This window comes from Lepisosteus oculatus, chromosome 7 (assembly GCF_040954835.1).
Source record: "Lepisosteus oculatus isolate fLepOcu1 chromosome 7, fLepOcu1.hap2, whole genome shotgun sequence".
In the NCBI taxonomy this organism is placed as follows: Eukaryota; Metazoa; Chordata; class Actinopteri; order Semionotiformes; family Lepisosteidae; genus Lepisosteus; species Lepisosteus oculatus.
In genome coordinates this window covers 57,168,437-57,195,833 of record NC_090702.1, presented here as the reverse complement: position 1 = coordinate 57,195,833, position 27,397 = coordinate 57,168,437, and the positions used below count along the sequence as shown (strand labels likewise).

General features: G+C 43.1%; 1 protein-coding gene across 1 annotated transcript in view; it reads left to right on the top strand.

Moving 5' to 3' along the window:
* Nucleotides 1-27,397, top strand: part of stab2 (stabilin 2) — a 60,752-nt gene that overhangs the window by 18,049 nt on the left and 15,306 nt on the right. Inside the window, exons 14-50 of the mRNA XM_069192912.1 lie at nucleotides 382-444; nucleotides 1,131-1,247; nucleotides 1,783-1,836; nucleotides 2,143-2,223; nucleotides 2,343-2,495; nucleotides 2,957-3,016; nucleotides 3,283-3,378; nucleotides 3,996-4,082; nucleotides 4,601-4,712; nucleotides 5,261-5,441; nucleotides 5,832-5,925; nucleotides 6,489-6,647; nucleotides 7,752-7,847; nucleotides 9,041-9,136; nucleotides 10,555-10,602; nucleotides 10,854-10,990; nucleotides 11,427-11,538; nucleotides 11,787-11,864; nucleotides 12,838-12,936; nucleotides 13,674-13,781; nucleotides 15,222-15,353; nucleotides 15,484-15,612; nucleotides 16,450-16,506; nucleotides 18,019-18,114; nucleotides 18,902-19,097; nucleotides 19,205-19,300; nucleotides 19,434-19,479; nucleotides 20,964-21,040; nucleotides 22,556-22,681; nucleotides 23,282-23,355; nucleotides 23,847-23,918; nucleotides 24,662-24,781; nucleotides 25,514-25,561; nucleotides 25,942-26,025; nucleotides 26,176-26,322; nucleotides 26,501-26,641; nucleotides 26,961-27,020. Of these exons, the coding sequence (XP_069049013.1) occupies nucleotides 382-444; nucleotides 1,131-1,247; nucleotides 1,783-1,836; nucleotides 2,143-2,223; nucleotides 2,343-2,495; nucleotides 2,957-3,016; nucleotides 3,283-3,378; nucleotides 3,996-4,082; nucleotides 4,601-4,712; nucleotides 5,261-5,441; nucleotides 5,832-5,925; nucleotides 6,489-6,647; nucleotides 7,752-7,847; nucleotides 9,041-9,136; nucleotides 10,555-10,602; nucleotides 10,854-10,990; nucleotides 11,427-11,538; nucleotides 11,787-11,864; nucleotides 12,838-12,936; nucleotides 13,674-13,781; nucleotides 15,222-15,353; nucleotides 15,484-15,612; nucleotides 16,450-16,506; nucleotides 18,019-18,114; nucleotides 18,902-19,097; nucleotides 19,205-19,300; nucleotides 19,434-19,479; nucleotides 20,964-21,040; nucleotides 22,556-22,681; nucleotides 23,282-23,355; nucleotides 23,847-23,918; nucleotides 24,662-24,781; nucleotides 25,514-25,561; nucleotides 25,942-26,025; nucleotides 26,176-26,322; nucleotides 26,501-26,641; nucleotides 26,961-27,020 (3,732 nt within the window). The remainder of the gene's footprint in view (nucleotides 1-381; nucleotides 445-1,130; nucleotides 1,248-1,782; nucleotides 1,837-2,142; nucleotides 2,224-2,342; nucleotides 2,496-2,956; nucleotides 3,017-3,282; nucleotides 3,379-3,995; nucleotides 4,083-4,600; nucleotides 4,713-5,260; nucleotides 5,442-5,831; nucleotides 5,926-6,488; nucleotides 6,648-7,751; nucleotides 7,848-9,040; nucleotides 9,137-10,554; nucleotides 10,603-10,853; nucleotides 10,991-11,426; nucleotides 11,539-11,786; nucleotides 11,865-12,837; nucleotides 12,937-13,673; nucleotides 13,782-15,221; nucleotides 15,354-15,483; nucleotides 15,613-16,449; nucleotides 16,507-18,018; nucleotides 18,115-18,901; nucleotides 19,098-19,204; nucleotides 19,301-19,433; nucleotides 19,480-20,963; nucleotides 21,041-22,555; nucleotides 22,682-23,281; nucleotides 23,356-23,846; nucleotides 23,919-24,661; nucleotides 24,782-25,513; nucleotides 25,562-25,941; nucleotides 26,026-26,175; nucleotides 26,323-26,500; nucleotides 26,642-26,960; nucleotides 27,021-27,397) is intronic.

Genomic DNA, 27,397 nt, shown 5'->3' with positions numbered 1-27,397 from the left:
GAGAAATGAAGAAGCCGTGCCAATGAATCTCTAGTGGTGATAACAGACAGATGCTGTGTGTGAGAGTCACATAGATGCTTAAACCAAAGTGGGCAATCAGGAGTTGATTGGTCCTTTGATTGCTGCCTCAAATGCATCAAGTCTAATGCATGTTGATGTTGTCATGTACTGTATGCTTAACACATTTTTATTTCCACATCAGTATTGTTTTAAAATTAACTTTGATGTGATTCAGCCCTGCTCCATCCAGACATTAGGTATTCCCTTGCTCTTTTAATATCAATATGAAAATAATCAAATCTACTTGCAAGGAAAGACTTACTGGACTGTACATGCAAACAATCTCTGAATATTAATTTATCTTTTATTTAACCTTTATAGGAGAACCTACTGACGATAGTTGCCAATAATGGAAAATTCAACAAATTCAGATCATTATTACAGGTAACTGGATTGAATCCACAATAAGAATTGTGTTTTGCAGCAGTGATTAGATGAAGGACTGAAACAAGCAGCTGTTTGTTGATCGGACAAATACTAGGGTGCACGTTCTCTTGGGGATGCTATGAGCTACTAGTGTGGACCCCAAACAGGACCTGCCAGTAGAGACGAGTGCTTTTCAGATATTAATTCACAAAGCAAACAACTAAAGGCATGTTACATTTTTCTAACGTGGAATATCTGACACTTACATCAATGTTTAAAACTAGATTAAACTCATGTCTTATACTATTGTTTGTATTTTACATATCTTCAACAATCTTAAAAGCTTAAAATAAGTTTTATTTTTGTTACTATGAACAACCAGATTTTCCCCATGAAAAAAGATTCCACATATAATCCAGGCAAAAAGAAAAGAGCAAGAGGAGCAAGGTGATAATACTTCAGACAGATACTGAGGTGTCAAGCCATGCAGAGTCTTATAGGTGAGCATGAGGATTTTAAAGTCCACATGGAAAAGAACAGAGCAAGAGGATGCCTGTGTGTGAAAGGTCTGGTCCACAGTGAGACCTGCAGCAGCTAGAACCTATGTCTTCAGCTGCCCTATTAGCCCAGGCTCGGAGTGGGCAGTGACATGAACTGCCCTCAGTCCTCTTGTGACTAACGCACTCTGTGGCTCTCTGGTGCAGAAATCAGCCATTGCTAATCTCTTGGAGGGACCTGGACCAATCACCATTTTTGCACCAACTAACTCAGCTTTGGAGAGCATGAAAGAAGGAACCCTTGAGTACCTGCTTTCTCCTGAGGTACAGTACTGATGTCCAGTCCCCTGTGGCCCAGGGAATTCACTTCAGAGAAAGTTCCCTCTCTACCGACTATTGCATTTACAGAATGTCAATTAGAAGCTGTGTTTTCAAGTGTACAAGGATATAACTTACAAGAAAAACCTACTATATGCTTAAAAATATATCCCATTGCTTACAAGTAGGATTCCTCCTTCAACTCTAAATATTTTGTTATTTGTTCGCTTTTCCAGAGCTCAGTTTCTACTGTTGCAACTGTGATGATCTGCAGGAACATTCTCTAACAGCTCATGTGACACAGGTGTAGCATTCAGGCTCATGTTGTATCAGAGACGGCACCTGTAGTTCCTATTAGTCAGTCACTGACCTCTGCTGTAGCTTGTTATGATCTAATTAAATTAACTCAATAGAAAGGTATGCTTTCAAAGTTGTTTGTCAAAGTTGTTATTACTCTCCAGTAAGCACTATGTTTATTTTTGGGGTGTCCAGAAGAATTATGTTATATTTATCTATATGATCTGTTTTTGTTCCATCCTAGGGTAATAATAAGCTTTTGGAACTAGTAAGAAATCACATCATCCCATCAGTTGAGGTATTTTTGAAGCTTATCGTCTTTGTCTCCCTTCCTACTGTACTGTATCTCTTCATTTATTCACTGTAAATTCAGTGTCCACATTTCATTAAACTTACTCTCTTTTTTGTGTTTCTGGAGAGGCTGCTGTTGTAAGTCTGTAATAAGTCTGTCTCTACTAAAAGCTATTCTGAAGCATTGCTATCTGTCTAGTACAGTCTAATGTCTGGAGATTAAACTGGCTGGAATATACTCATATAGAAATAGCCTTGTTGAAAAAAAACGCCTTCTCATTTTTTAAAGTAATTGTTTTTTTTCCACCTGTAGCTGGAAGTTGTCAGTATTGTGTCCTCTCCCCGTTCAGTCACCATGGCCAGCCAGGTTTTGACATTCAACGTCAGCAGGAATGTAAGTGTTTTCATGCACGTATTGTACTGTATCAATAAAGGGCCTCATTCCAGCATTTCACATGTGGATTCTTCGCACTAGTCATCATTTCCAAATAATTCCTCCTGGATTCTCAAAAGGGACAAATGCTTGTAAATGGGGAGGTGATCCTGGAGGCAGACGTTGAGGCGAAGAATGGCCGACTCTACTCGGTGGACGGAGTTCTGATTCCTCCCTCTATTGAGCCTGTGTTGCCCCACAGGTGTGACATCTCCGAGTCCAAGATTGTCGCTGTGAGTAGTGGCTCTGCCTCACGCATTCTGTATGATGAACAGATCGGACAACTGTAGCAGAATTAAGGTGTATTCCAGACAGCAATCTTCATTTTAACCTACTGTACAAATAAAAGGTTCCGATAACGTACAGCATATTGCAACATTTTTAATCTATATGGATTAAAAGAGATTACTGCATCACAACTATGGCTTTTGTGTTGTCATCTTTTTGCATTGGTGTCTCTACACCATCATTTCCAGGATACAGATTGAAAAATTCAATTATGATATTTCATAATGGTATCTAGACATAAGGTATGTACTGTACATGTGATACCATATTACATATGGTATGTAATGCATGAAATCATTCAGGTTCATGTTTTATAGGCTTGATCTTATATTGGTGTGCATAACAGGTTTTGATAGTTATGGTCTGTGTTAATATATGTGAGTTTAACTTGGCTGTTAATCTTCAGGGACAATGTGTCAGCTGTTTGAAGGTCACACGGACTTCCTGTGCCTCAGGGGAGGCTACAGTGAGTACAAAAAAGATCTGAACTTGTTATAATGGCTTATAGTTCTTTAAGAGGGTCTGTCTTTCTTGATTAATTTAGAAATAAATCCCAGTGTTTTTATCAGCAGATAGTTTGGAGCCTTAATCATTGTCAGTATCATGAGCCGCATGAATGATACTGTTGCTTGCTGTGTCCTTGATTGGCTGCACATTTTTGTGATTGTAGTTATTTTTAAATGTTTTAATTATATCCATATGCATTGTCTGAGTGGCTTTATTGTTTTGCAGGGCACATTCAAGCGAGGCTGTATTTACACATCCTCTGTAATAGGAGTCAAAATCCCAACCATAGGTTGCGCCCAGTACTGCAATCAAACCGTAACAGTGAGTACACAGATGTGGACACCCAGGTCCTTCCCACATACTCCATCATGCCACACCTCGGCCAGCCACTGCCTCTAACTGATGGCGTTGGCTGTGTCCCAGCTGAACTGGGGTTTGCGCTCCGAGCACACTGAAAGCATTGGATCTGGACTTGATTCCAGCTCAGGGAAAGCCTTAAACTCGGAATTATGTCATCTGCTGAAAGAATTATTGTGAACGGTGCAGTGGCTTATATCTTGAAGAAGCACCACATTATAAAAGGGGGAAATTATTATTTTTTTTTAAATAACAAAACGTGGAATTCCGTTACGTTTGTCTTGATCAAATGTATAGGACCTGCAGTTTTAGTTCAAAATGTGCTGGGGAAATTTTCATTGTGGGCCATCAATTCAATCAGGTAAGAAGTGTTCTGTGAATTTATTAACGGAGTTAAGTTGAAGTCAATATAGGACTTCCTGAGACTGGAATTTCTATGACTCTTAGAGTCCTAGTCGTCTTTCCATGTGAAGAAATAGAGACATTTCTCAGAGGAATGACAGCACTGTGAGAAAAGGCTGGTGTGCAAGTGTGGAAATCTGTATCAGTGGTTTATTTTTTCTGTTTTGGAAATATTTTAGAGGCCGCTTTGCTGCAGTGGTTTCTACGGACCTGAGTGCAGCCCATGTCCCGGTGGTTTCTCACAGCCCTGCTCTGCGCGTGGCCAGGTGAGGTACAGCTCTCGACCGCATGCAGGCTCTCGTCTGACGGCGGGGGGGGAGGGCGAGGTCAGGGCCCGGAGCTCGTCTGACGGCGGGTGGGGAGGGCGCGGTCAGGGCCCGGAGCTCGTCTGACGGCGGGTGGGGAGGGCGCGGTCAGGGCCCGGAGCTCATCTGGCAGTACAGTAGGTGGGGCGCATCAGGGCAGGAGGGAGCAGTCAGGGCCGAGGTGGGAGATCAAACTAGAGGTGAAGCTTGATGAGCCTCACCTCAAGCTTGAGGTTTTTTCTCTGCCGTATTTTAGCCAAGCAAAGCTGGCAGGGACAGCAGTAACAAGTTCTCAAAAAAACCCAGCCACGCACTTACGGGTAGTCTAGTCAGCAGGGAAAATGCATAGATCGTTTCAGCGACAGCAGCATCCTGGGGGGGGCTCTGGCGGAGGCCCGGGGTGCTCCTGTTACCGCGGCCTCAGCCCAGGGGCTCGCAGTGGAGGCTCCCCGCTCACAGCTGCTGCCCTTCTCCCGCAGTGCGTCGATGGCATCAGTGGAAACGGGACCTGCGTGTGCCAGGAGAACTTCAAGGGCTCTCGCTGCCAGTACTGCACTGACCCCAGCAGATACGGGCCCAACTGCGACAAATGTAACTGTTTCTTCTGTTGCTCTTATCTCTGTGAATGAGGTATTGGTGAAGTTACACTTAACAGCAAGCCCAATAGATTCCCAGATCTTGGACACCGTCTAATCCTAATATATATTACTTATAATCCTAATATATTACTTGAACAAAGTAATGTGACTTTCCACAGCAAAACTTGAGATGTGTTTATTCTATGCATTATGATTATGATTATTCAGTTAATTATTTTATGAGTAGTTTTTTTTTTCCATACAGTAACTATGTCAACAAACACCCCACTTGTCACACAGGATGAAGGCAGTCTGGTAAAAAGGCCGGAGAAAACCCTTTCCTCTGGCTTAGCTTCGCTGTGTCTCATTACCCTGGCTCACTGGAGTTCTGAGCACCGAAAAGCTTAGTTACATACAGGATACACTGTAAGAGTAATAGTAATTTGTCTTTTTTATTCAAAAACGTTCTGTGTAAGGAAAAGGTGACTAATCACCGGACAGTCTACAGCGCTGCGACGGCACTAACCGGCCTGCCCTTCTGTCCCGGTGCCCTCTCTGCAGCTTGCCCCTGTGTCCACGGCCAGTGCGACAATCGTCCGGATAGCGACGGCTCGTGCAAACAGGGCACCTGCCAGCCTGGGTACACCGGCAGGTTCTGCGAGAGACAGGCTCAGCCCTGTGGCCCGCGTGTGGACTACTGCCACGCACACGCAGCCTGCGACTTCAATGGAGGCGCTGTCAGGTACCACCAGCGTGCCCTGTGTGGCTCTTTACAGCGAGATGGAAACACCGCAGGTGGAAATATTGTGCACAACAAAAGCATAGACCGATATTCAAGCTAAGAGGGCCACTTTCCAGGATTTTACTAAAATATGTGAGATGCGCCACTAGGTCGGAGTGGAGAGGCGTGTGTTAGAGGCCTGTGGAAAACAAGCTAATGGTTAGATGAGGCTTCCTACAGAACTGTTACAGTGTTAGAAATGAGCGTGGGGCTCCAGGTTGCAGACCACGCTATGGGGGACGGTGTGAACAGGTCTCCTGCAGCGCCCCACTCGGTCCGGGCACCACCCCCCAGGTCAGCACGAGCAGAGAGAGCAACTCGTAATGGCCGCCCACTGCTTGTGCTCCTCAGGTGTGTGTGCAAGCCAGGCTACCGGGGAGATGGCATCACCTGCGTGGAGGTGGACCCTTGTACCCAGCCGGAGAGAGGGGGCTGCAGCGTCAACGTAGGTGAAGCTGGGGCTGCCGTTACACAGCTCACACAAGGAAGACCACTAGCTGACAAGCAAGTGGCTAGTTTCCTGAATGAGGAACGAACTTAAGACTAAAAAACATAAACGTGGACAGGTTTATTGCAATCGTGACATTCTGATGACATTACAAAATATAATTTTAATAATAATAAGTCAAACAGCTTTTGTAGCCTTTTAAAAAATGTATTCTTCTTTTTTAACGATTTATTGCCTTTCATAATGGGAGTGCTTATCTATTATATAACAGTGAAAACCTGGAATAATTTACTAACTCCTTTACCCCAGAAAGTTACTAGCATTCTTATTTACAGCCCTTTATGCCTAAAATTAAATGCAAATCACATTGTGTGTGTTATCTCAGGTATTTGCAAAATCTTACTGCAATTCCTACGGTGGCTTACTGAGCCAGCGCTTGAATTAGTAAACGAAACGGGCTGTTTTTAATATTTTCTGAAAGCGGCATTGTATGTGTGTCGTGGGATTATTAACCAGCGCCCCCGTTCTGCACTCTCACCCCCACTTGCTCTCTTGCTCAGGCCAAGTGTGTGAAGACGGGGCCTGGGGCCCACGTGTGCGAGTGTCTGGCAGGCTGGAGGGCTGATGGCGATGGGTGCCAGGAAATCAATCACTGCTTGGAGCCACGCAGGGGGGGCTGCCACCAGAACGCCAACTGCATTCACATCGGGCCAGGGCAGGTAAGAGGTCTTTAGCTGTGAGAGCTGTTTCAATGTTAAATACCATGTTGTACGCTTCATAGGAATGTACCATATACTCCTCTGCACTACTGAAGGATTAAGTGGTACTGTAGGCTCCACAGAGGAGACCACTTAAACCTAAATCACTGGGAATAATATGTATAATATGTGCCGTTCATGAAGTCTAGAAAGTAGTGGATCAGGTGTTTCATTAGTGTGTTATGCTATAGGAAAGGATTACAGTCAGAGGCCTCACAAGAGGCACGGATGCTGCTGAGCATGCCTTTGTGGCTTTACTGAAGGTGACGGCAAACCAGGCTAATATTTTAGTTCAAAAGCCTCAAGGACGCAGAGCACAGCCAGCGGAAAGAAATACACCAGTGGGAGACGCAATCCAGCTGCACGGAGCTGATGACGCCCACATGTCATGCAGAACAGCTCCTCCTGCTGGCTGACTGCTTCTGCATCTCCACACTGTTCTAGGAACACTGACGCCAAGACAGGCTGCAGGTGCAGCTGCCGCTGCCAGCCGTCGGCTGGGGCAGTATATGTTAAAAGCACAATAACAGGCTGTCCAGCAAATACAACTGTGAACGGTCTGGATGTTTGGAGGTCAGCCATCATGCGCAGTGTCAAAACTGAGCATGTGCACTGATACACTTCTGGCAGAGTGATGGAAAAGATGCGGACATGCTGTAACAGCCTGTCCAGAAGAAAACAAGTTCTGAGTGCTCGAGTTTTACATTAATATTTACTAATATACCTATATTTAGATTAAATATGCTGTATTTCAGCATATTTATGTTTACTAGTAATGTCCCATAGACTGCATGCATTTACTTGCTTTATTGAACATGATCAGTGGGAAAATGTGGAGGCCGAGTGAGAGTGAGGGAATTTAGCCCTATTCTGAAACTGGGCTAATAGACGCTGGGTGATGCCTAAATCACCTGATTCAAACATTTCACCAATCACTGCTCCCCTTTAGAGTCAGGAGAATACCCACTTGAGATGCCTCGTCTTTCTGGAAGGGAAGATATGAGGCAGCCCTGGCATTTGCCGTTGGTGTTTGGAGAGTGTTTCAGTTGTCTTTTTGAACAACAGAGTGACTGCGAGTGCAAGAAGGGCTTTCGTGGGAACGGGAAGGAATGTGTCGCGGTCAATCCGTGTGTGGAGCAGAGTGCGCAGTGTCATTACATGGTGAGTCTAGTAACCACTGTATGGCTGTACGGTATAACCAGAATGCAGTGGTCACATCTGAGAATTTAACTGTGAAGGCATTTTGCTACCATTAAAGTTTCTAGAAATTAAAATCCCAACAGTCAGGGTGCATTGATGTGTACTGTACAGTATATTAGGTCTCACTGTGTCAAAAGAGAGTCTTGCATGCTGCAAGTACAGTAATAATAATAATAATAATTGCTTACACTTATATAGCGCTTTTCTGGACACTCCACTCAAAGCGCTTTACAGGTAATGGGGTCTCCCCTCCACCACCACCAATGTGCAGCATCCACCTGGATGATGCGACGGCAGCCATAGTGCACCAGAACACTCACCACACATCAGCTATTAGTGGGGAGGAGAGCAGAGAGTAATGAAGCCAATTCATAGATGGGGATTATTAGGAGGCCATGATTGGTAAGGGCCAATTGGAAATTTGGCCAGGACGCCGGGGTTACACCCCTACTCTTTTCGAGAAACACCCTGGGATTTTTAATGACCACAGAGAGTCAGGACCTCGGTTTTACGTCTCATCCGAAGGACGGCACCTGTTTACAGTATAGTGTCCCCATCACTATACTGGGGCATTAGGACCCACGTGGACCACAGGGTGAGCGCCCCCTGCTGACCCCACTAACACCTCTTCCAGCAGCAACCTTAGTTTTTTCCCAGGAGGTCTCCCATCCAGGTACTGACCAGGCTCACACCTGCTTAGCTTCAGTGGGTTGCCAGTTGTGAGTTGCAGGGTGATATGGCTGCTGGCCATACATACATACATACAGTATGTGAGTAGTAGTGCCATCTCACAGCGCTCACATCTCCAGCCCAGGGGGCTTCCCTCTGGGCACTGCGAGCTGATTCCCTGCTGGTGTTCCTGAGAGACAGGAGATCACATCCTGCATAGAGAATCCGCAGTGTTACAGACGCAGTAATTAAAACACTGGTTTTATTTTGTAAATTCAGTTAAGACAAAATCTTAAGTCCGTGCTATATCTATTAATGGACTTTTCTTAAAGCCGGTGTACTGTGGTTGATTTACAAACGTGACCTGAGGTATACATCCAGTGATCAGTCCAGCTACAGCACGTGTGGCTCTTTAGATTCTGAGTACTAAAGCTGGTGATGCCACAGGAATAATGTTCTCGTTTGCGCTTGTGGTGTTTGAACAGGCGACCTGTCAGTACCTCTCACCTGGCTCCTGGAAGTGCGTCTGCCAGGAGGGATATGCGGGAGACGGGACTGTTTGTTACGGAAATGTGGCGACGGTGAGCAGAGCCTCGTGGGTTTCAGCTTTTCAACTATTTATGCATGTCTCACCCACCCTCTCAAACAGTGAGATTACTGAATGAGTCTCCACTATGTCAATCCGGTATTATAGAGATGGGTAGGATCTTTGGCAGAAAACAGAGTGCTTCCAATTAAAGCCCTTTAATTGAAATAGTATTCAGGGACAAAGTTTTCCTTTTCAGTCTTTAGTACATTGTACAATGTTCATCTATTTAGAAGTGTGATTGGATTAACACAATGAAAACAGCGCCTGGTTGTAAGCAATGTAAACAATGATGGACCTTCTTAAACAGCTTCTTAAGGTAAGCGGGTAAGATACAAAGCAGAAGTCATGATCCTATCAATGATGGCAAGACAGGGTCTGAGTCAGCAAAGAACCCCCAAACAGTGATACCCCCCTCACCATGCTTGTTCGGCAGGATGAGGCTCTTCTGTTGGAAGCTAATGTTTTGCTATTGACACACAAAACGGGGCCCAAAAGTTCAACTCCAGATAATTTTCATCCAGTGGTACTATGAATCAAGGGGTTCTTTGGTGAACTGCGATGTTCTTTTTAGAATTTTTTTAGGTTTCTTCTTGGCTATCCTTCCATTGAAACCACTCCTATTCTGTCTTTTCCTGACGTGGAAGGCCTGCAGATCTTTAGATTTTATTCTGGGGTTCTTTGGGACTTTGTGCAGCTCAGTCCTTTGTTTACTTGTTATCCAGTTATTTAACCACCTGATTTATCATGTTTATTGTGCAAAGTAGACCAGGGGCTCACTTATCATTTCATATACTACTCTGATTCTTCATTTTCTATACTTCATATACCTTTGTGTCTGAAAAACATTGAATTGAGAAATATAAACCTGTTTGTTTTTTGTAAGGAAAGACCGGTTTAAACAAGGTTGATGAATGGCCTTGAGTTAACCAAGGGTAGGAAATTGTAATTCCCAAAATTATGTTCACTATTTTTTTTTTGCCATTACAATGCTTTATAAATGCATTGGATTACTATAAGTGTTATCACAACATTGTCCAAATGGAAGTCAACTGAGAGCACTTTTGCTGTGTGGGTTCAGAGCAAGAGCAGGTAAATTAATATTCCATTGTGATGCACAAACCTAGTCAATATACTCAGTTCAGATTAAAACTGCATTTTACTATCATGCAAAATATAGCTTATATGTCTACAGAAACATTAAGAAAGGTCAATTGTTAGATCAAGACTACATGTTGCTGGAGACTGCATGCATTTCAAAACATAAGGGGTAAAGTAATGGCCTGTGTAAAATCTGCAAAAAACAGGGAGCAAGGTTAATATCTGTCAATTATTATGCAAGATTTGTCATCTTTTCTAAAGCAGTTGATCACATCAGTTAGGTTGTTATTTGTTTGGTTCCTTTTTCTTCAGGAGCTGTCCACAATACCTGATGGGAGTGAATTTAACAAGTGGGTGAACGTAAGTACAATAGAAATATGTTCTTGTATGTATGGCCTACAGCTGTTACAGTGACTGGTGAGACGCTATCACCACTAGGTCAAAGATAAAGTTACAGCAATAGTTTTAACAAATGGACTATCAAAACATTGCAATGTATAGTTTCGTTTTGCTTTTCCTTGCTTTTGTTTAAAATTTCGAACCTTCAGTGAGGTCATTTGTGTGATTGCGACTGATCGCTGATCCAGTCACGAGTCTTCGTGGTTTTGCAGGATTCAGGTCTTCACCAGATGCTCTCAGAAGGTCCCAATGTGACTTTGCTTGTGCCTTCCACACGTGCAGTGGAGAAGATGGCCAAAGAAGACAAGGACTTTTGGCTGATGCAGAAGAACTTACCAAGCATTGTGAAGTAAGACGCACAACTGTCACGACCCTCTTCCTTCCCCTAGAGGGCACCTTCCTGTCCCGTTCCTAGCTCCTCTCTGCCTGTTCTTGTGCTTCTGTCTGGTGGTGATGTGCTCTTTATTTCTTTATTTATTTCTCCTAGCCTTTCGGCCTCTACTCTCTCTCCCCAGAGGGTAGTGAGCTGTCTGCTCAGTCTTTGGACACCTCTCAGTCCCTGCTCACCCGTAGACAGTACCTGTGACTTCTCACACCTCAGTTACACGCTTCTGTCACTCTTACACCACGTTGCACTAATGTCCTTATCTCTCACACTGGGAATGTCACTCACGGTACTTAACGTAAATTTTATATTTTGTACATCACCACAGGTGATGCACCTACTATACAAACTATAATAAATTACACCTCAGAGCAAGCAGCTAACCTGACTCGTCTTGCAGGTTTCACATAACGCAAGGCATTAACCAGCTCATAGATCTGCGCAACACAACATCCGGCCTGCTGCCCACTGCCCTGGGCAAGACATCTCTTCGTGTGTCAAACATCAATGAGGTGAGGTGCCTCTGTCAGGCTAAGGCTCATTACTATCTGTCCTGCACCCAGAAATTATCAAATTGTTTGTAAGTAAAACTCACTGAACTAGTTAAAGGTTTGGACATGTGTGTCATTGTCAAGATGTTCAACATCTTGAAGATTCAGCCTCATTTAGGACATCCTTAGTCCAGACATCAAATGTAAGTCCACATGAAAAATGTTCGGCATAAAAGACTTAACTAATTGTTCATTTTTATTTTTCTTAGACAGTTATAATTAATGGGGGCATGATCATTTCTCCTAATATTGCGGCAACTAATGGAATTATTCATCTGATTGATAAGGTAAAACATTTAAATCAATGTGTGTGCGTGTGTGTATGTGTTTGGGCGCGTGTGTGCGTGTGTGTACTATGTGTACCATCATGTACTTTTATGAATCGTGACTGAACCTCATGTGAGTCTGGGAAACACTGGTGGCTGTATGTCCTGGACATTACAGAACATTATATCTAAAAATGTGTCAAGTAAGTGGGGAAAAGTTCAAAAACCTGCACACAAGTCTGTGAGAGTAGCACATTATTTTTTACACCAACATCTGCTCTGTGGCCAAACTCACTCAAAGTTTCTTTGTCCGCAGTCTGATCTCTTCTGAGGCTGGAGCTGTAAGAACAGCCCTTCTGAGGTTTGGCATTGAGGGGACACCTGAACTGCTCATGACTGGTTTTGGGGATCAGGGTTAAGGGGACCCCTGAGCTGTTCGATACTGGTTTTGCGGGTCAGGGTTGAGAGAACACCTGAGCTGCTCATGACTGGTTCTGGGGGTCATGGTTGAGGGGACCCCTGAGCTGCTCATGACTGGCTGCTCACTGAGTGAGAAGGAGGCGTGTGCCTACAGTCTCATGCCAGTTAATCAGCCAAATTAGCTTCTCAAGGACACCAGCTGTCCAGCCACAGTCACAAAAGCTCTGGGTGTCCCCAAGTGCCACACACCTGTGTACATCTTAACAATCATTTCAAATACAGACAAACCTCCGCGGACCACTCCTTATTCCTTATAAGGCAAGACGACCGCTTCATCTTTCCTGTGAATTGTGTTATGGGTGGAGCCAAACTGGCACATGTGCACATTACAGTAGCTGGACTGTACCTATAGTATACTGTACCATACAGACTTGAACTGCTCCTCAAACTCCCGACTTCCTAACCCCCGACTCCGTGAAAACAGTGTGGTATTGCAGTTTTTTTCCTGTAAGTGCTGAATTTGTGAAGTATCTACTGTAACACGTGCTAACCTTTTTTTATGATTTGACTTCAGGTCTTAATCCCTGATCAGAAGATGAGTGAGGGTCTTCCTGACCTGCTCACCCAGCTGAGCCAGATGCCCGAGCACTCTGTTTTCAGAAGCTACCTTATAGTACGGGAAAGTAATTTAATCTACATTAGTTCTTCTGAATAAGCTCATTTGCAAACATTTTAGAGGTATCTGAACAGCTGCCAACAAATTCCACGTTTAATTTAAATTGATTTAGAATATGAGACTTTGAGATACCAAACAGAATTCTATGCAATCAAATGTAAAATGATTTTTTTCTGGCTTTATTAATGCATAAACCCATATGAACTTGTCACCACCTTTAAAGCACGGTCCACTAGACTCAAGAACGGTTTCTATCCTACCGCAATACGCATCCTCAACAGCTAACTGCAGGGCCTCAGAACTCATTGTACATCTGTGCTCTGCACTTTTTGAACAGACTACCATGTTTTTTTTAACTCTACCACATATTTATTGTTCTCTACAATGTATTTATTGTTCTGGTCGTTATTATTTATTATGTTTGTAATGTACTGTCTACATTATGTGGTGTCGTCTGCTGTACTGTGATTGTCTTGAGAGATTTGGCGCAAATAAGAATAACAATGTACATGTTAATACATTCCTCTACTCTGCTACTACGAGTGTAGTTCCTGACCTGGCACTGCAGTGACTCTAATTTACGTGGAAAAAAAGAATGGAGATTTGTGAAAGCGTTTTGTTCTTTAAAAATCCTGAAACCACCAAGCAATGCTTTTATTTGGCTGATCCTAATTGCGTCTTTGAGATTTATGATTTTTGCAGCATCACTCACTGATCAAAACCTTACTTTTCAGCAATACAACCTGACGGAGGAAATAGAAGCAGCTGCTGCATACACAGTGTTTGCTCCGAGCAACGGTGCCATCACTGCTTTCCTGAAGGAAAATGGCTCTGCCACACTGGTAAGAACCTCGCTGGTCTGCATTGCTGGACCTTAAGGAACAGGTGTGATATTGACCAGTGGGATCCAAGAGTCCTGTGACTGATCTGGAAAATGTGGTCTGCTTTCAGCTTCATGATGCCTGCTAGTACAATCCGTGATCAAATACTTGCTAGAATGCCATGTCGTTCACAGGTAACAGGAGCATAAAGAGAGTATATTTTTATTGTATGTGACAGCGGAGGAGCTCTTTGCTCATAGGCGTTAAACTTTGGTAAAGACATTAGTCAGTCATAATCATGAATAACGATAGCGAAGAGCTGCAGGCCCTGCACACAAAATTGCAGAATCATTGAAAATAACTCAACACCAAGAAAAAGACGCTTAAAACATTTTCTCAGATATTTCAAGCCTAAAACGCAATTAGATCTTCATACTGTACATGCCTCAATACAACATGAAGATAAACTGATCGAACATCTAACTCACAGACATAAGATATATTTGAATTATGTGACCGAATGAATCAGCAGGAAACAGCCTTGTGTGGATAAATCTGTCAACACTCTTATTTGGAAACTGCACAGCAATGACTCTCTGGGATCTCTTTCTTTACTAGGTGTGGGTAGAGCCACCATGATCTTGAATAGTTTCCATTTGTAGACTATCTAACAGTGGTTTTGTAATCCTCTGCTGACTGATGAGCATCACCTACTATTTAACTGTTGATCATGGCATGAGGGATTTCCACTGTTCTGTATGGTGAAGACCTACCTCACATAGTCTCTGACCATTCTAAAGGACAGGGTTTCCCAAATTTGGTCCTAATTTGCTTGTTAAAACATAATTTAAAATAATTGGTTTTGAGTAATTAAGGGTAGAGTGAAAATAAATTGTAATTCCCATGATTATATTGGGTGTTTACAAAATTTTCTCAGCACTGCAGTTTACTAATTTATCATTCCTGGTGGATAATCCATCCAAACTACACTATACCTGGAGATCAGCTAAACGGCTAGTTCTCCTAGTTTATTCATATAAAATTATCCTATAACATTTTAAATCCAAAATTAAATTTGTTATGACCCTTTCAGAACCTGGACCTTGAATAAGTAAGTTCTAGTTTATAAGATTAACACCTTGCAAAATGTTTAACTTGAACTTAATAACTTGTGAAATTAAAGCCATCTTAGCAGCCAAAGTATTTGCCAGCCTGTGGCTGGAAGGTTGCCAGTTCATATCCTGCGGCCAGCAGAGGAATCCTACTCCGTTGGGCCCCTGAGCAAGGCCCTTAACCCCAACTGCTCCAGGGGTGCTGTATAAATGGCTGACCCTGCGCTCTGACCCCCAGCTTCTCTTCCTGTCAGTGTGTCTCATGGAGAGCAAGCTGGGGTCTGCGAAAAGACAAATCCCTAATGCAAGAAATTGTATCTGACCAATAAAGTGATCTCATCCTTTCCAGGAAGAAAACACGATCAGGTACCACATTGTGTTGTCCGAGAAGCTTCTAGAGCCGGACCTGCGGAAGGGGAAGCATCAGGAGACAATGCTGGGATTCTCCTACCAAGTGGGATTCTTTATGAGGAACAACCAAGTAAGCCACTGGGCTCTCCCCAAAATGTGTCTCAAGATAAAATGGTGCGAGCCTCAGAACATTGTGCACCTTAATTTGTGTTCCTCCTTCAGGAGAGGCTCATAAAAGTAACGGCTGGCTTACTCAACAGCTGTTTGTCAACGACGCGCGGCTGAACTTCACTGATGTGGAGACTTACCAAGGGGTGATCCATGGAGTGGAAAAGGTCCTGAAGATCCAACAGAACCACTGTGGCAAAAAATTGAAGGATATCGTCCAGGTACTGTTCCCCTGGGATGCTGCTCTGCAGAAACCCGGCAGGCGAGAGTCCAGAGACAGTGTCCAGCATGAAGCTGTGTTTACACGCACAAATCACTATCAGTCCTCTGCAGTATGTAGAAAATACACTATATTACTGTAAAGGAACAAGTAAAAGGTTTACAGTTTTCCATGCCAAAAAGAGAAGAAAAGAAACGTTTCGGCTGTTCAGGTGCAACACGTTTCTTCTCTTTTCAGCAGGGAATAAACTTTTACTTGTTCCTTTGCAGCCTATGCATGCTGAGGCAGCTCCCTACCTGAACTATATGACTGCATACTTGTATGTGTACTGTATATGATGCATTCAAGACAAAAGAAATTAGTCATTTTGTTCCACAGAATAAATGCCGTTGAATAAAATGATGAGAAACCCATTTTTAAAATTCCTGAACTAATACACCCAGTGGGCCACAAGCCAGATTTGATATAGAATAAAATGAGTTTTGCAAACATTGAATGTACCTTCACAAAATATTCCCTGACTCAATCAAAGTGGTTTGCCGCTTCTAACATCAAGGAAGGTTGCTGACCCTTATAAGAAAATAAAGAGGTTAATTAGAAAGTGAATGCAAACTTATCGCGTGGGCTACGACAAACTGCCTGATTCTTAATAAATCGTTTAATACAATGGTGTAGCAGCTCTCTAAGCATAAGGATGTTTGTGAAAAACGGTAGATGAATCATATGTTTCAGCATAGGGTGGCTAGGAATCTAACCTAACGAGCATTTAAGCCAAAGCCTATAATGATTTTATGTTGCTATGTTCCTCAGTTGTTTGTGCTTTGTGTTTTTCTTGAAGGGAGAATGTGGTTCTTGCTCAAAAGAAAATCTCTGTCCTAAAGGAACATCACCAGTGGTGAGTCCTGCTATGCAGCAGGTGTGCTTTAAGACATTTCCATATGGGAATATTCTTCTGTGCCACCAGAATCCTTCACATCCAGAGTCATACTGAATTGTGACACCAGACTTAAATAGAGTGTATGACTGTGTCTGGGGCACTTTCCATTTTCTTTTGCAAAACAAACACACTGGCAGAAAGAAGCAGTTCTGGAATTTGAGGGAGCACCCAGATTTTATTTGTCAAATTCCTGGATCTCCATGCGATCATCATATAACTAATATGTTTAAAGTGCAAAACACTTTAAAGAAGATCATAATGAAATACACAGAAAGTATAACGATGCTCAATGAAATACTGTAAGATTATAAAATGGTCTAAACAGCATAATGGAACATATCTCTAAAATATACATGATACAATGTGTTGTAACAGAAAAATAAGTTCTGGATCCCGAGATGAAGTTAAACAGATGAGTTTATTGTATGCAAGGAACAATAAAACTGAAGTCTTGTTCCCGCAAGGAACAACAAAACCGAAGTATTGTTCAAAGTGCCGGTACCAAACTTCCAGTTTATATAGCCCTTTCCTGCCGCTTCTGACGTAGCTCATTATTATGGTGAAGGGGGGAGGTCACAGTATTTGGACAGTTCACAGACTTTTGGCCTAATGGTCAGGGTTTTAGATTACCCTCCCTGGGGTTTCCTAGCTGGCATCTGGAATCCTTATCAGTCATCCCCCTTTCCTGCCATAACTCTAGCCTGTTACTTAGAAGTCCAGTCCTCATGCAGAAAGGAATCAGTTAACTCCTTCTTCACATCTTGTACCTTTCTTCAAATGTAACAGAAAGCTGATTTTAGGAAAAATGCATCTGTGAAACTGTTTTCTTTAGTTCACATCATAGGTCTTATACTGGACTGCTGTCTGAATTGGTTCAACAGCATTGTAAGGACTTGTGTATGTCTGGTATGGACCAAGGGTAGTGTGTAAGTGAGCCCAGTCACACTTAGAACACACAGCACATGGGTTAAGTACATTAAACCTTTAAGGTCTGAATTTGTTGAGATACAAAATAACTTAAACTTAATTAATAAGGTACATTTATATAGTCTCCCCCCCTCTTCATATTCATAAAAGTATACATCTTCCTCATTTTGAATGTATATAGTTTGCTTAAAAGTGATATAATTGTAAAATACAATGGGAACAAATAGGAAAAGGCCATTTTTGCTTGTGATGTATAGTCGAATGTGTATTGTAGAAGTAAGGCTGAGTAATTGTAATTATATGTAAATTGGTTTTGTTTGTTCTCTAAAATAAAAAATAAAAAAAGAACACACAGCACACCAACCGCCCAGCTTCAGTCACAAACCTTCTGCCAGGAGTGAGAGACCTCACTCCATTTCCTATTGATTTACATGTGAATGAAAACGCACTGTAGTCAGCCTAAAGGAAAGGGGAATAATCAATCGTTTCTGATGGTGTGGTCACTTTCCCTACTGTACTGATGTCTGCATGTCTTTTCACTAGTTAGGAGTCCGGAACAACTGCCTTAACAGATACTACATCCTGGGCCAACGTTTCTTCAGCATTGGATGCAGGCCAGCGTGCGCCAACACAACCGTGGTAAGTCCCATGAGTGCCGACCTCCTTCCACAGGGCTTGCACAGCCCTGCTCTTCAAAAAGCAAAAGGCTTTGGAAGACCCAATGGACTGGACAGGCCTAATGGCCTCTTTCTCGTTTGCATCCGTTCGTCTGTTCTTATGGCCTATTTACTGAATATGCAGTTATTATTACTCCTTTAAATGATTCCTTTGTTCAAAGCAATATACAGTCCAGATTGATTAATAAGCTGTAGAATATAACCTCAAAAATACACGCTATATTCAGTACATAATAGTACATGCATACTGAGAGGCATCAAAATAGAATAAATGGTATTGGTTCCAATGCTTGTATCCATGTGTTTTTAATCCCCCTGAGTGCACAATAAAAACAGAGTATTTTCGTGTCGTACCAAGTATCAGTGCATAATGCAGGACAGGTGCACATAGGCCATCTGACACATTCACATCTCACCTTGGGAAGAGCCTGCTGTTCCACAGCTTGTGCTCTCCTGCCCATTCCTCTTTGAGCTCCCCTACCACGGCGATGCGGTTCAAGCGATCGCTAGATTCGCGCATCAGAATCGCCGAGGTCTCCTGCGTGCTGCCCAGGATGCAGGGTGCAGTCCCCCCTGGCACACTCGATGCACGAATGAAATGTATGTGAGGTTTGGGTCTGTCTGGTACAGGAAGTATGTCAAGGAATGAGGCTTGTCTAGAGCGTCACCTGGCTGTCCTGAACTCAACGCTCAATGCTGTCAATTCAGACACGGGGCGGCCCGGGTGACCCAAGCGACTTGCCTTTCAGATCTGGGACTGCTGCGAGGGCTTCTTTGGGGCCCAGTGCGAGCCCTGTCCTGGACCGCCGGGCAAGCCCTGCTTCGGCAACGGGCTGTGTCTGGACCGGATCAACGGCTCAGGGGAGTGCCAGTGCCGGCCGGGCTTCAACGGAACTGCCTGTGAAGACTGCCAGACCAGCAGATACGGGGTCCACTGTGACCAAGGTGTGACCGGCCCGTCTGCACGCTGGCGAAAAGACACTGGGGAGAAAAAAACACAAAACACCGCATGAGGAAAGGGAGGATTGATCCCTGTGCCTTGTCGCCCACAGAGTGCGCCTGTGCCCACGGTATCTGCAGTGCTGGGGTCTCGGGCGACGGCGTGTGTGAGTGTGAGCTGGGGTGGAGAGGCGTGCTCTGCGACAGCGGTAAGGAGCACGTTCCCGGGTTTTCACCCTCACACCTTCCGTCGGCCGCCGGACCCGGCTCAGCTGCGGGCTGATCTACTGCGTGTCGGTGCTGTGTTATAACCAGGGTCTGTTTTCTTTCTTTTTGTTGTAGAAATCACGCAGGATTCATGCAACGGTACCTGCCACACAAGCGCAAAGTATGTAGATGTTACTCCTGACACCAGTGCTTTAACTTTCCCAGCTCCCCTGTGCTGCGAGTGCTGCAAGGCCCAGATAATGCCAGTCTAGTCGTCTAACAGGCCCAGTCTGAAGTCGTTTGGCATGTTTATCAGGCCTTCCTTTTTATTCTTCTAGAATCACCACCTGTTTTTATTATATACCCACCTGGTCTGGCGTTGCAACTTTGCCATTGAGGGCAGAATGCCTCGCAGAGCCTCTGCTTTGTGCAGCAGCAGCTGGCAGGAGGCTGGGAGCAGGCCTGTCGCTCTCTGGCGTACCTGTGAGCCTGTGAGTCTGCTGGAGGCTGCAGGGGCCCTGCCCCTGACGCCACTCTGCGCCACCAGCTGGGGGAGTCCTGGTTGCTGGTGGCTGCAGACATGACCCAGGCTCGAACCCCGTTGACTGCACAGCCCAGGCCCTACCAGCTGGACTGGTTGACCCCCAGTTTAAGGTCCTACAGCTCTTAAAAAGTGATGGGTCTTTTAAGATAATAATTAAGAGTTGTTTATCTTTTGAGATAAAAAGCTGCCTGTTCAAAGAGCTACATACATTAAGAGGGCTGCAGCAGGGGAGTGGGTGTGTGACTAAAATTTATGTTTAGTCTTATTTTAAAATTACGCTGTCAAGATTGTTTTGCAGTACATTGTGTGACATCTGTGCAGTGGTATAAACACTGTTTCATGGAGAGCACCTGTGGCCCAACCAGTAGGTACACTATATACAGTATGAAAGGTAACAATCAAAAGGAGCCATTTGGCCCATCCAGTTTGTTTGGTACTCAGTAGCTAGTTGAACCCAAGTCCTTTCTTGAAGCCATTACTTCAAGAAAGTCAAAGTAATGGCTTCAACAGCATGGCTGTTAGGTTATTCCTCACTGCTACAACCCTATGTGTAACGAACTGCATCCTGTTTTCAGTTTTAAACACACTTCCACATAGTTTACACTACAAAGGAAATTATCCAAACGATGAGTGTTAGAGTGGTGCGGGAACTAGTGCAGCAGCCTCACACTTCTTGGGTTGTGGGCTTGATCCCAGATGGCGTTGGCTTTGCTTCTTCTCCCTGCCCAGATGAGTTTTCTACTGGTGCTGCAGATTGTTCTCATTATCTAGAAACATGCTGTCTGTGTTTCGTAGTGTTTCCACTTTGCCCAGGGTATAATTCTGCCTTGTGCACTGTGCACTATGACCCTTACCAGAAGTAATACAGTGGCTTTCTGATAGTTCATCAGGCGAAAACAACTGAAAAGCTATGGTGCCGCTGTGGCACTGGAAAGCAAAGGGAGCTGCAGAAGGATGGTACAGAATTGCAGAAACCGGGCGGCGATGATCTGACTAGACCTTTTCTGATGTGTGTCTCCTGAGGTTGATTTGAATGGAACCGGTGATGAAAGCATTGTTAGAGAAGGGCGAAGTCTGCAACAAAGCACAAAGCACTCACATTACGAATGTCTCGTTCCCAGTTGCCTCGTCCGGTCTGACGGCACATCGCATTGCAAGTGTGCAGCTGGCTTTAGAGGAAATGGCACCTTCTGCTCTGGTGAGTACTGAAAGACAGAGCCTCATTAAGGCTTTCTAATGTCTAATCCAGTCAACCCTTTACAGGACTGGAGCAGAGGGTCAGTGCATGCCTTGTGCCTTGTGTTGTACTTTCAATTGAAAGTAAGAGCATGAACCAAGCACTGGAGTGGTGCCAGACAATTTTAACACTGCTGCAGTCCAACCAGTCTCTAAATAACCTCGAATGGCTTTGGATGCTCTAACTTTTATTTGAATTAACACTCCTCAGCCCATATCAAACTGGCCTTTCCTTGTGAAGATATAAGAATGTGCTTTTTCAGTACAACTAGTCATCTCACAGTAAATAAACATTTTTTTTTAAATACCACTTTTCAAATCCTGTCAATCTACTTTAGATAATTCCACAAAACTGATACTGTTCCTACTGAAGTTGCTAATTATCTTCTTATAACAGCTAATTTTGGTGCTTAAAACTTTTGTCGCATTTAATACTGTAATAACATGACAGGTAAATTACATCCTGTCTTCTTGGTCACACTTCTCTGATACTGTCCTTAAATGGTTGGAATTCACTTTTTCTGAAACTTTATTTCTTTTTTAATTCTGAAGTTGGGTTTGTCACCTCTGTTTTTCCAGAAGGCTCCATACTGGGCCCTCTGCTGTTCAGTAATTACATTTCCATTTCCAAATACTAAAATTCTGTGGAGATGATACTCGGATTTATACCCATTCTAAACCTGATGCTAAGGCATCTGATTCAGTTTTCTCTGTGTTTCTGTTATAAAATTTTATAATTTTATTTTATATCACTTTTTTGCAAGTACAGTAAATTGTGGTAAGACTGAGATCACATAAGTGATTTTTCTCACCAGTTATGTGAAATCGGTGCTTTGACTTGTCAGGTTCTGATTCAATATGAAGAGTTTGAGGATAATTTTTTATCCTGAATTGACTTTTGAACCTTTTGCAGATTATCTTAAAGAGAAAAGTACATTTTGTTTTTCCATTTCAAATATATTGCCAATGTGTCTCTCTGTAGCAGAAAAATTGTTTAATGTAGTTTAATTTGAAAGTAAGAGCATGAATGTAGATGAAAGATGAACATTAACTTTTCTCAGACTGATTGATGTAACACCCCACTTTCAGAATTCTCTATGCACTATGTTGCAGTATGTTCAGATGTTGTCACCTGAAAACCTGTCTAGGTCTCAGGCACATGATCACATTACTCCTGTCCTGGAGTCCTTGCACTGGCTTCCAGTTAGGTTTTGAATCATCTATTCACGCTCAAGCTTCTACATGGTATGGCTGCTCAGGTGAAATGTTATCTGTTTACTTCCCTTTACACTAACTTCACTTAGATGGTTCTCATTTACTTCAAGCTCCCACCACTCATCTCCACTCTTGGACTGAGATGGCCCTGTGTTTCTGTGCTGCCAAGATCTGGAGCACCATCCCAAAAGAAATCAGGGGCTTGGCCACACTGGGGCTTTTAAGTTTGAAACATAAACGTTAAACACCTTTCTCCTTTCAGCTGTAGATGCCTGTGAAATTAACAATGGTGGCTGCTCCTCTAATGCAATCTGCAGGAGAACCACTCCAGGGAAGAGGCTGTGCACCTGCAACACAGGGTACTCTGGCGATGGGGTGGTGTGTCTGGGTAGGTGAACAATACATAGTAACATGGGGCGTCATTCCTGACATGCATGAAACATCCAACGCACACTTCTTTCCAATGTAGCTGAAGGTCAAAAAAGGGAACTCACAAGGATTGCTCAGTTTAATGGCCTATTTGTCACAAAGGAATCCAACTGTTTGAGTAACTATAGCACAAAAATATTTCTCAGTGATGGGTATAAGTAGCAGAGCATGTCTACTGAAAACTACTGATGGGACAAAAGAGAAACACTAAAAATGCTGAGTGCTGAAATAACTAGTTTTATGTCACACTACAGTATCTCATCATTTAGTTACCTTGCTCTGTATTGCTTCTTGGCTCATTGGATTAGTGTGACACTGTTTGCTACTTATTTTTTATCCAACTGTTCAACAAACAGTTTTGTTCAGTAGTGGGTCTGAATGAGTTTGCCTGTTCTCCTCTAGTGTTCAGTAAAAAAAACATTGGGCTTTAGGAGGGGGCAGTACAGTATCTAAATATAAGTCTCTGAATTGCTACTGGTGAACAGCTTTCAAAATGTTCATTGTGCACTCTGTACAACTAGTTTGATTGTATTTTATTCACGTTCTTGTATCTTTACAGAAATCAACCCTTGTTTAGAAGATAATGGAGGGTGTCAGGAAAATGCAGAGTGCACCCACACTGGCCCGAACCAGGTGAGTGTTGGCGAGATGAGGCCCTGGCACCCTTCTATAGTTATAGTATCTCTTCCCTTTGCTTTGCCAGTGGGCTCACTCTTCCCACGCTCGTCTCAGCAGAACGGCAAGTCTTTCTGGAGTCCGGTCTCCCTCCTTTCCAACTGCACTTCAGCTCAGTTTATACTGTAGTGTGATGCGCTTAAGCGCTCAGTCCTCTTTCTGTAACAGTCCGTTTCTGCTTATGTCCAGTGTTTTGTTTCTTGTTTGTGTCTTGGGGAAATATTCTAACCATTCCTGTAGAGAAGTAATGGGGTAACTAAACAGCCATTGAAAAATGGTTTCACAGTTAATGCAGGGCATTACAAAAAACACCTCAAAGGTGAGAAAATCCCTATCTGCAAATAAGCATGCGTGGCAGAATAGAGTGGTCTCACCGTAATCTATTACATGGGATACCAGGACAAAACAGATTATATAAAACTGTCTCTTTATAAAATTCTTCTTTGCAGTCAGCTTGTAACTGTAAAAGTGGCTATTCTGGAAATGGAAAGATGTGTAAGTCCATCAACCCCTGCCTCAAGGTAAGTGGGCTTTAATATTTGTATCACAATATCTGAAAATATGAATAAGGGATCTTTCCATACCAAGACTCCCATTACACTATATTTCTTGTATATATTACACATTATTTTAACCTGGCAGCTCCAGATAAAATTAAAACTTTTTTTTTAACTGTGAAATTAAATATGTAAGTCAGAAAAAAATGATAATATATTATAGATTTTGTGTTTAAATTGTGGATAATATATACTGGTGCACATAAAAACACAACAGCCTTAGTTTTACATTAACAATTTATTTGGTGCAGACATGCTATTAATTACATTTTGAAGTGTGAGCAAATTGGCTTACTAATTGTTAGAGCACTACTGCTCCTTAGAGTAATTAAATAAGTACCTTGCTCAAGTTATGTTATTTGATAACAATGTCAGGTGCTCAGTGTCTGAGGTTTCCGTTCAGGTAAAACTTTGAAAACAAGCCATCAGACTGGTTGCGGAGATACAGGAAGTATGGAAGTAAATACATTATTCCATTTTAATGGGCACTTAGACAAGTTCATAGGGCAAAGAGTTATGTTTGCGTTTAGTATCTGCAGATGTTATTTGAGTACTGTATGCAGATACTTATCAATAAATGACACATTCCAAAAACATTTGCATATGTACAGTAACCAATGACGGTGAGTCTGTCTGAGAGATGCCTTCAGCAGCATCACTGGCATTACTGACCTGTGGCTGCGTCTTTGTTTAATCTTTGGCAACAGAAAAATGGAGGCTGCAGTGACTATGCCACATGCACCCACATCGGACCAGGAGAGAGAAACTGCACCTGCAAAAGAGGATACATGGGGGACGGGCTGAAATGCAAGGGCACCTTGAACAAGGTACAGTGCAGCACAGCAGCACGGTCACCCTCAGGGCCAGTGTCCAGCACAGCAGTAAGGACAGCCTGAGGGCCAGTGTCCAGCACAGCAGTAAGGACAGCCTGAGGGCCAGTGTACAGCACAGCAGCACAGTCACCCTGAGGGCCAGTGTCCAGCACAGCAGCACAGTCACCCTGAGGGCCAGTGTCCAGCACAGCTGTAAGGACAGCCTGAGGGCCAGTGTGCAGTACAGTCACCCTGACAGCCATACAGGATGTTCAATTTGTATTTTTGCAATACTTTGATTTTTATTCTGCCTTGTAACTGGAGAGTAATCGTGGTTCTAAGCAGAAGAAAACAGTAATCCGTTGTGTTGGAAGATGGAATCAAAACACTATAAAATCTACAAATGTTCTGCACTTAGAAGACTGCTTGTGAATGTTATCAGTGTCCCAGTAAAAAGTAAGAATGACTAACATCTGTGTTGTAAATATACATGATAAAGAGTTCCTGATCAGTCAGAATGTGCTCTTACAGCTGTGGTTTTAGGTGCTCTTGCGGTCTGACAGACACATGGCCACTCTGACCACAGTAGAAGCCCCATGACTGGTCTTTGTGATGTGATGGCTAAGGCTGACCTCAGTGCCTCACATGTCTGGCAGCCAGGTGTGCTCACCTGACACCCAAGATCAATGTGGTGCTCATGTTGAATTCATGCTCTGTATAAATTGTGCTATTATGTTTTCCCTACAGGAACTTATTGTAAACACCAACACTAAGGAGTTTTATTTAAAACTTCAGGTACATTTTTTTTTACTTTACTACTAAGTAGTGCAATCTTGTGTATTCTAGTTGTTTTTTAGCATGCAGTATTGGAAGTGCTGAAAGTACAAGGCCAAGACAACAGTAAATTCGCTGAAAAATGAAGAATAAACTGATCAGAAATGTTTACTCCTCACATTTTAGAGCATTTAGGAGGATCCTTGACCGCATTTGTTTCATGATTGAATAGATTCCCATTTCACTTTAATCCCAAACATCAGCATGCTCCACAGTGCATGCTTCATTCCTTCATTTTTATTCGATTTCATGCAAAGAGAAAGTTTTCTGGAGATTTATCTTAGCCATCATCCTACCTGCAAGCCCAGTGAACCTGTAGCTGACATGACTTGTCTTTTCAGCTTGAGAGAATCAAAGACTTGGATCAGGATGGTCCTTTTACTGTGTTCGCTCCCAACTCCGATGCCTTCAGAAAGGAAGGGAATGTGAGTAATATGTCTGATCACTTTCGCTACACCAGACTGTCTATATCTGGTCTCAGCAAGCAGTTAAATGTGATGTAAAGCCAATACCATCTACCTGGCAACGAGGTGTGTGGATGAGAGCAAGCTGCTTTGTACTGTTTCCTGTTTTAGCTGGCAAAGTGGTCTTCCAAAGGCTTGCTGTCCCAGATTCTCCGTTATCACCTGGTGTCCTGCCACGCTCTGCAGCCTGGGGAGCTGACAGCCGTGCAGAACGTCACCACCTTGCAGGGAGAGACCATAACCATCACCTCTTCCGAGGTAACGTCCAGACAATGAGCACATTTACTCAGCTCACCGCCAGCTTTTTAGAAACCACCTGCGCCTCGATTGCAGTGCATGACACCCTCGTCACTACAATGCAACACATGCGGTTCAGCCATTCTTTTCGGAGGAGCCAAAGCCACTTGATATCCTATCCTTGTTTCTCTTTTCACAGGATACAATCTACCTGAACAATAAGGTCAAGGTCGTGTCTAGTGACACCATGAGCATCAACGGCATAATTCATGAAATAGACACCATCCTCGTGCCCAAGAACCTTCAGGTCATCCCGAAAACCTACTTCGGCATCATTCCGGTAAACACGCAAACACTGCCTCCTGGATGTCAGCGTTTTGCGTGTTACAGATATTCATTTTTCATGTTGGGGTATTTGAGGTTGTCTTCAAATAGATGTACCTGCACAGTTCAGTGTTTTTTTTTTCTTTTCTACATGAATGTTTTTGATTGACAACCTCTTTCTGCAGTAATACTGCATGTTCCTAGAATGAAGTCACTGATTAATGACAAAGATTAAATGAGGCTGTTGCTAACGAGAAACCTTTGACAAAAAGCAATACATTTCTTGACTTTAGGTTTCTTTAATATTAAACAAACAAAATCATCTCTTTCAACAGGAAAACCTCACCTCTGTGGCTGAGCAGCAGGGTTACACCACCTTCAGTAAACTACTGGAAGTGAGTACCACTGTGCTATTCAGTTGCTGGGCTCCAATGAGGTCTCACTTTTAAGGACTGTCTGTTTACTATAGTTGTACAGTCAATCTTCCTAGCTGTTTGAGGGGCTAATTGTACCTTCTTTTTAACCAAGGAATTTTTAAATCATGCATTCCTCTTAGCAGTTTATTTTGATGATTACAACAATGTAAACGCAAAGCTTATCTGCTTTACTGCTTGCCCACATACAAGGAGGAAAGGTTTCACCGGTTTGGCAAGACTTTTTTTATTTTAAACCTCTGTTTATCAAGCCAAGGCGATTAAGACTAAATTTCCATTTACAACGAAGACCTGGTGATGCATTTGTTCGGCAGCAGCACCCCACACGGTTGCCGTGG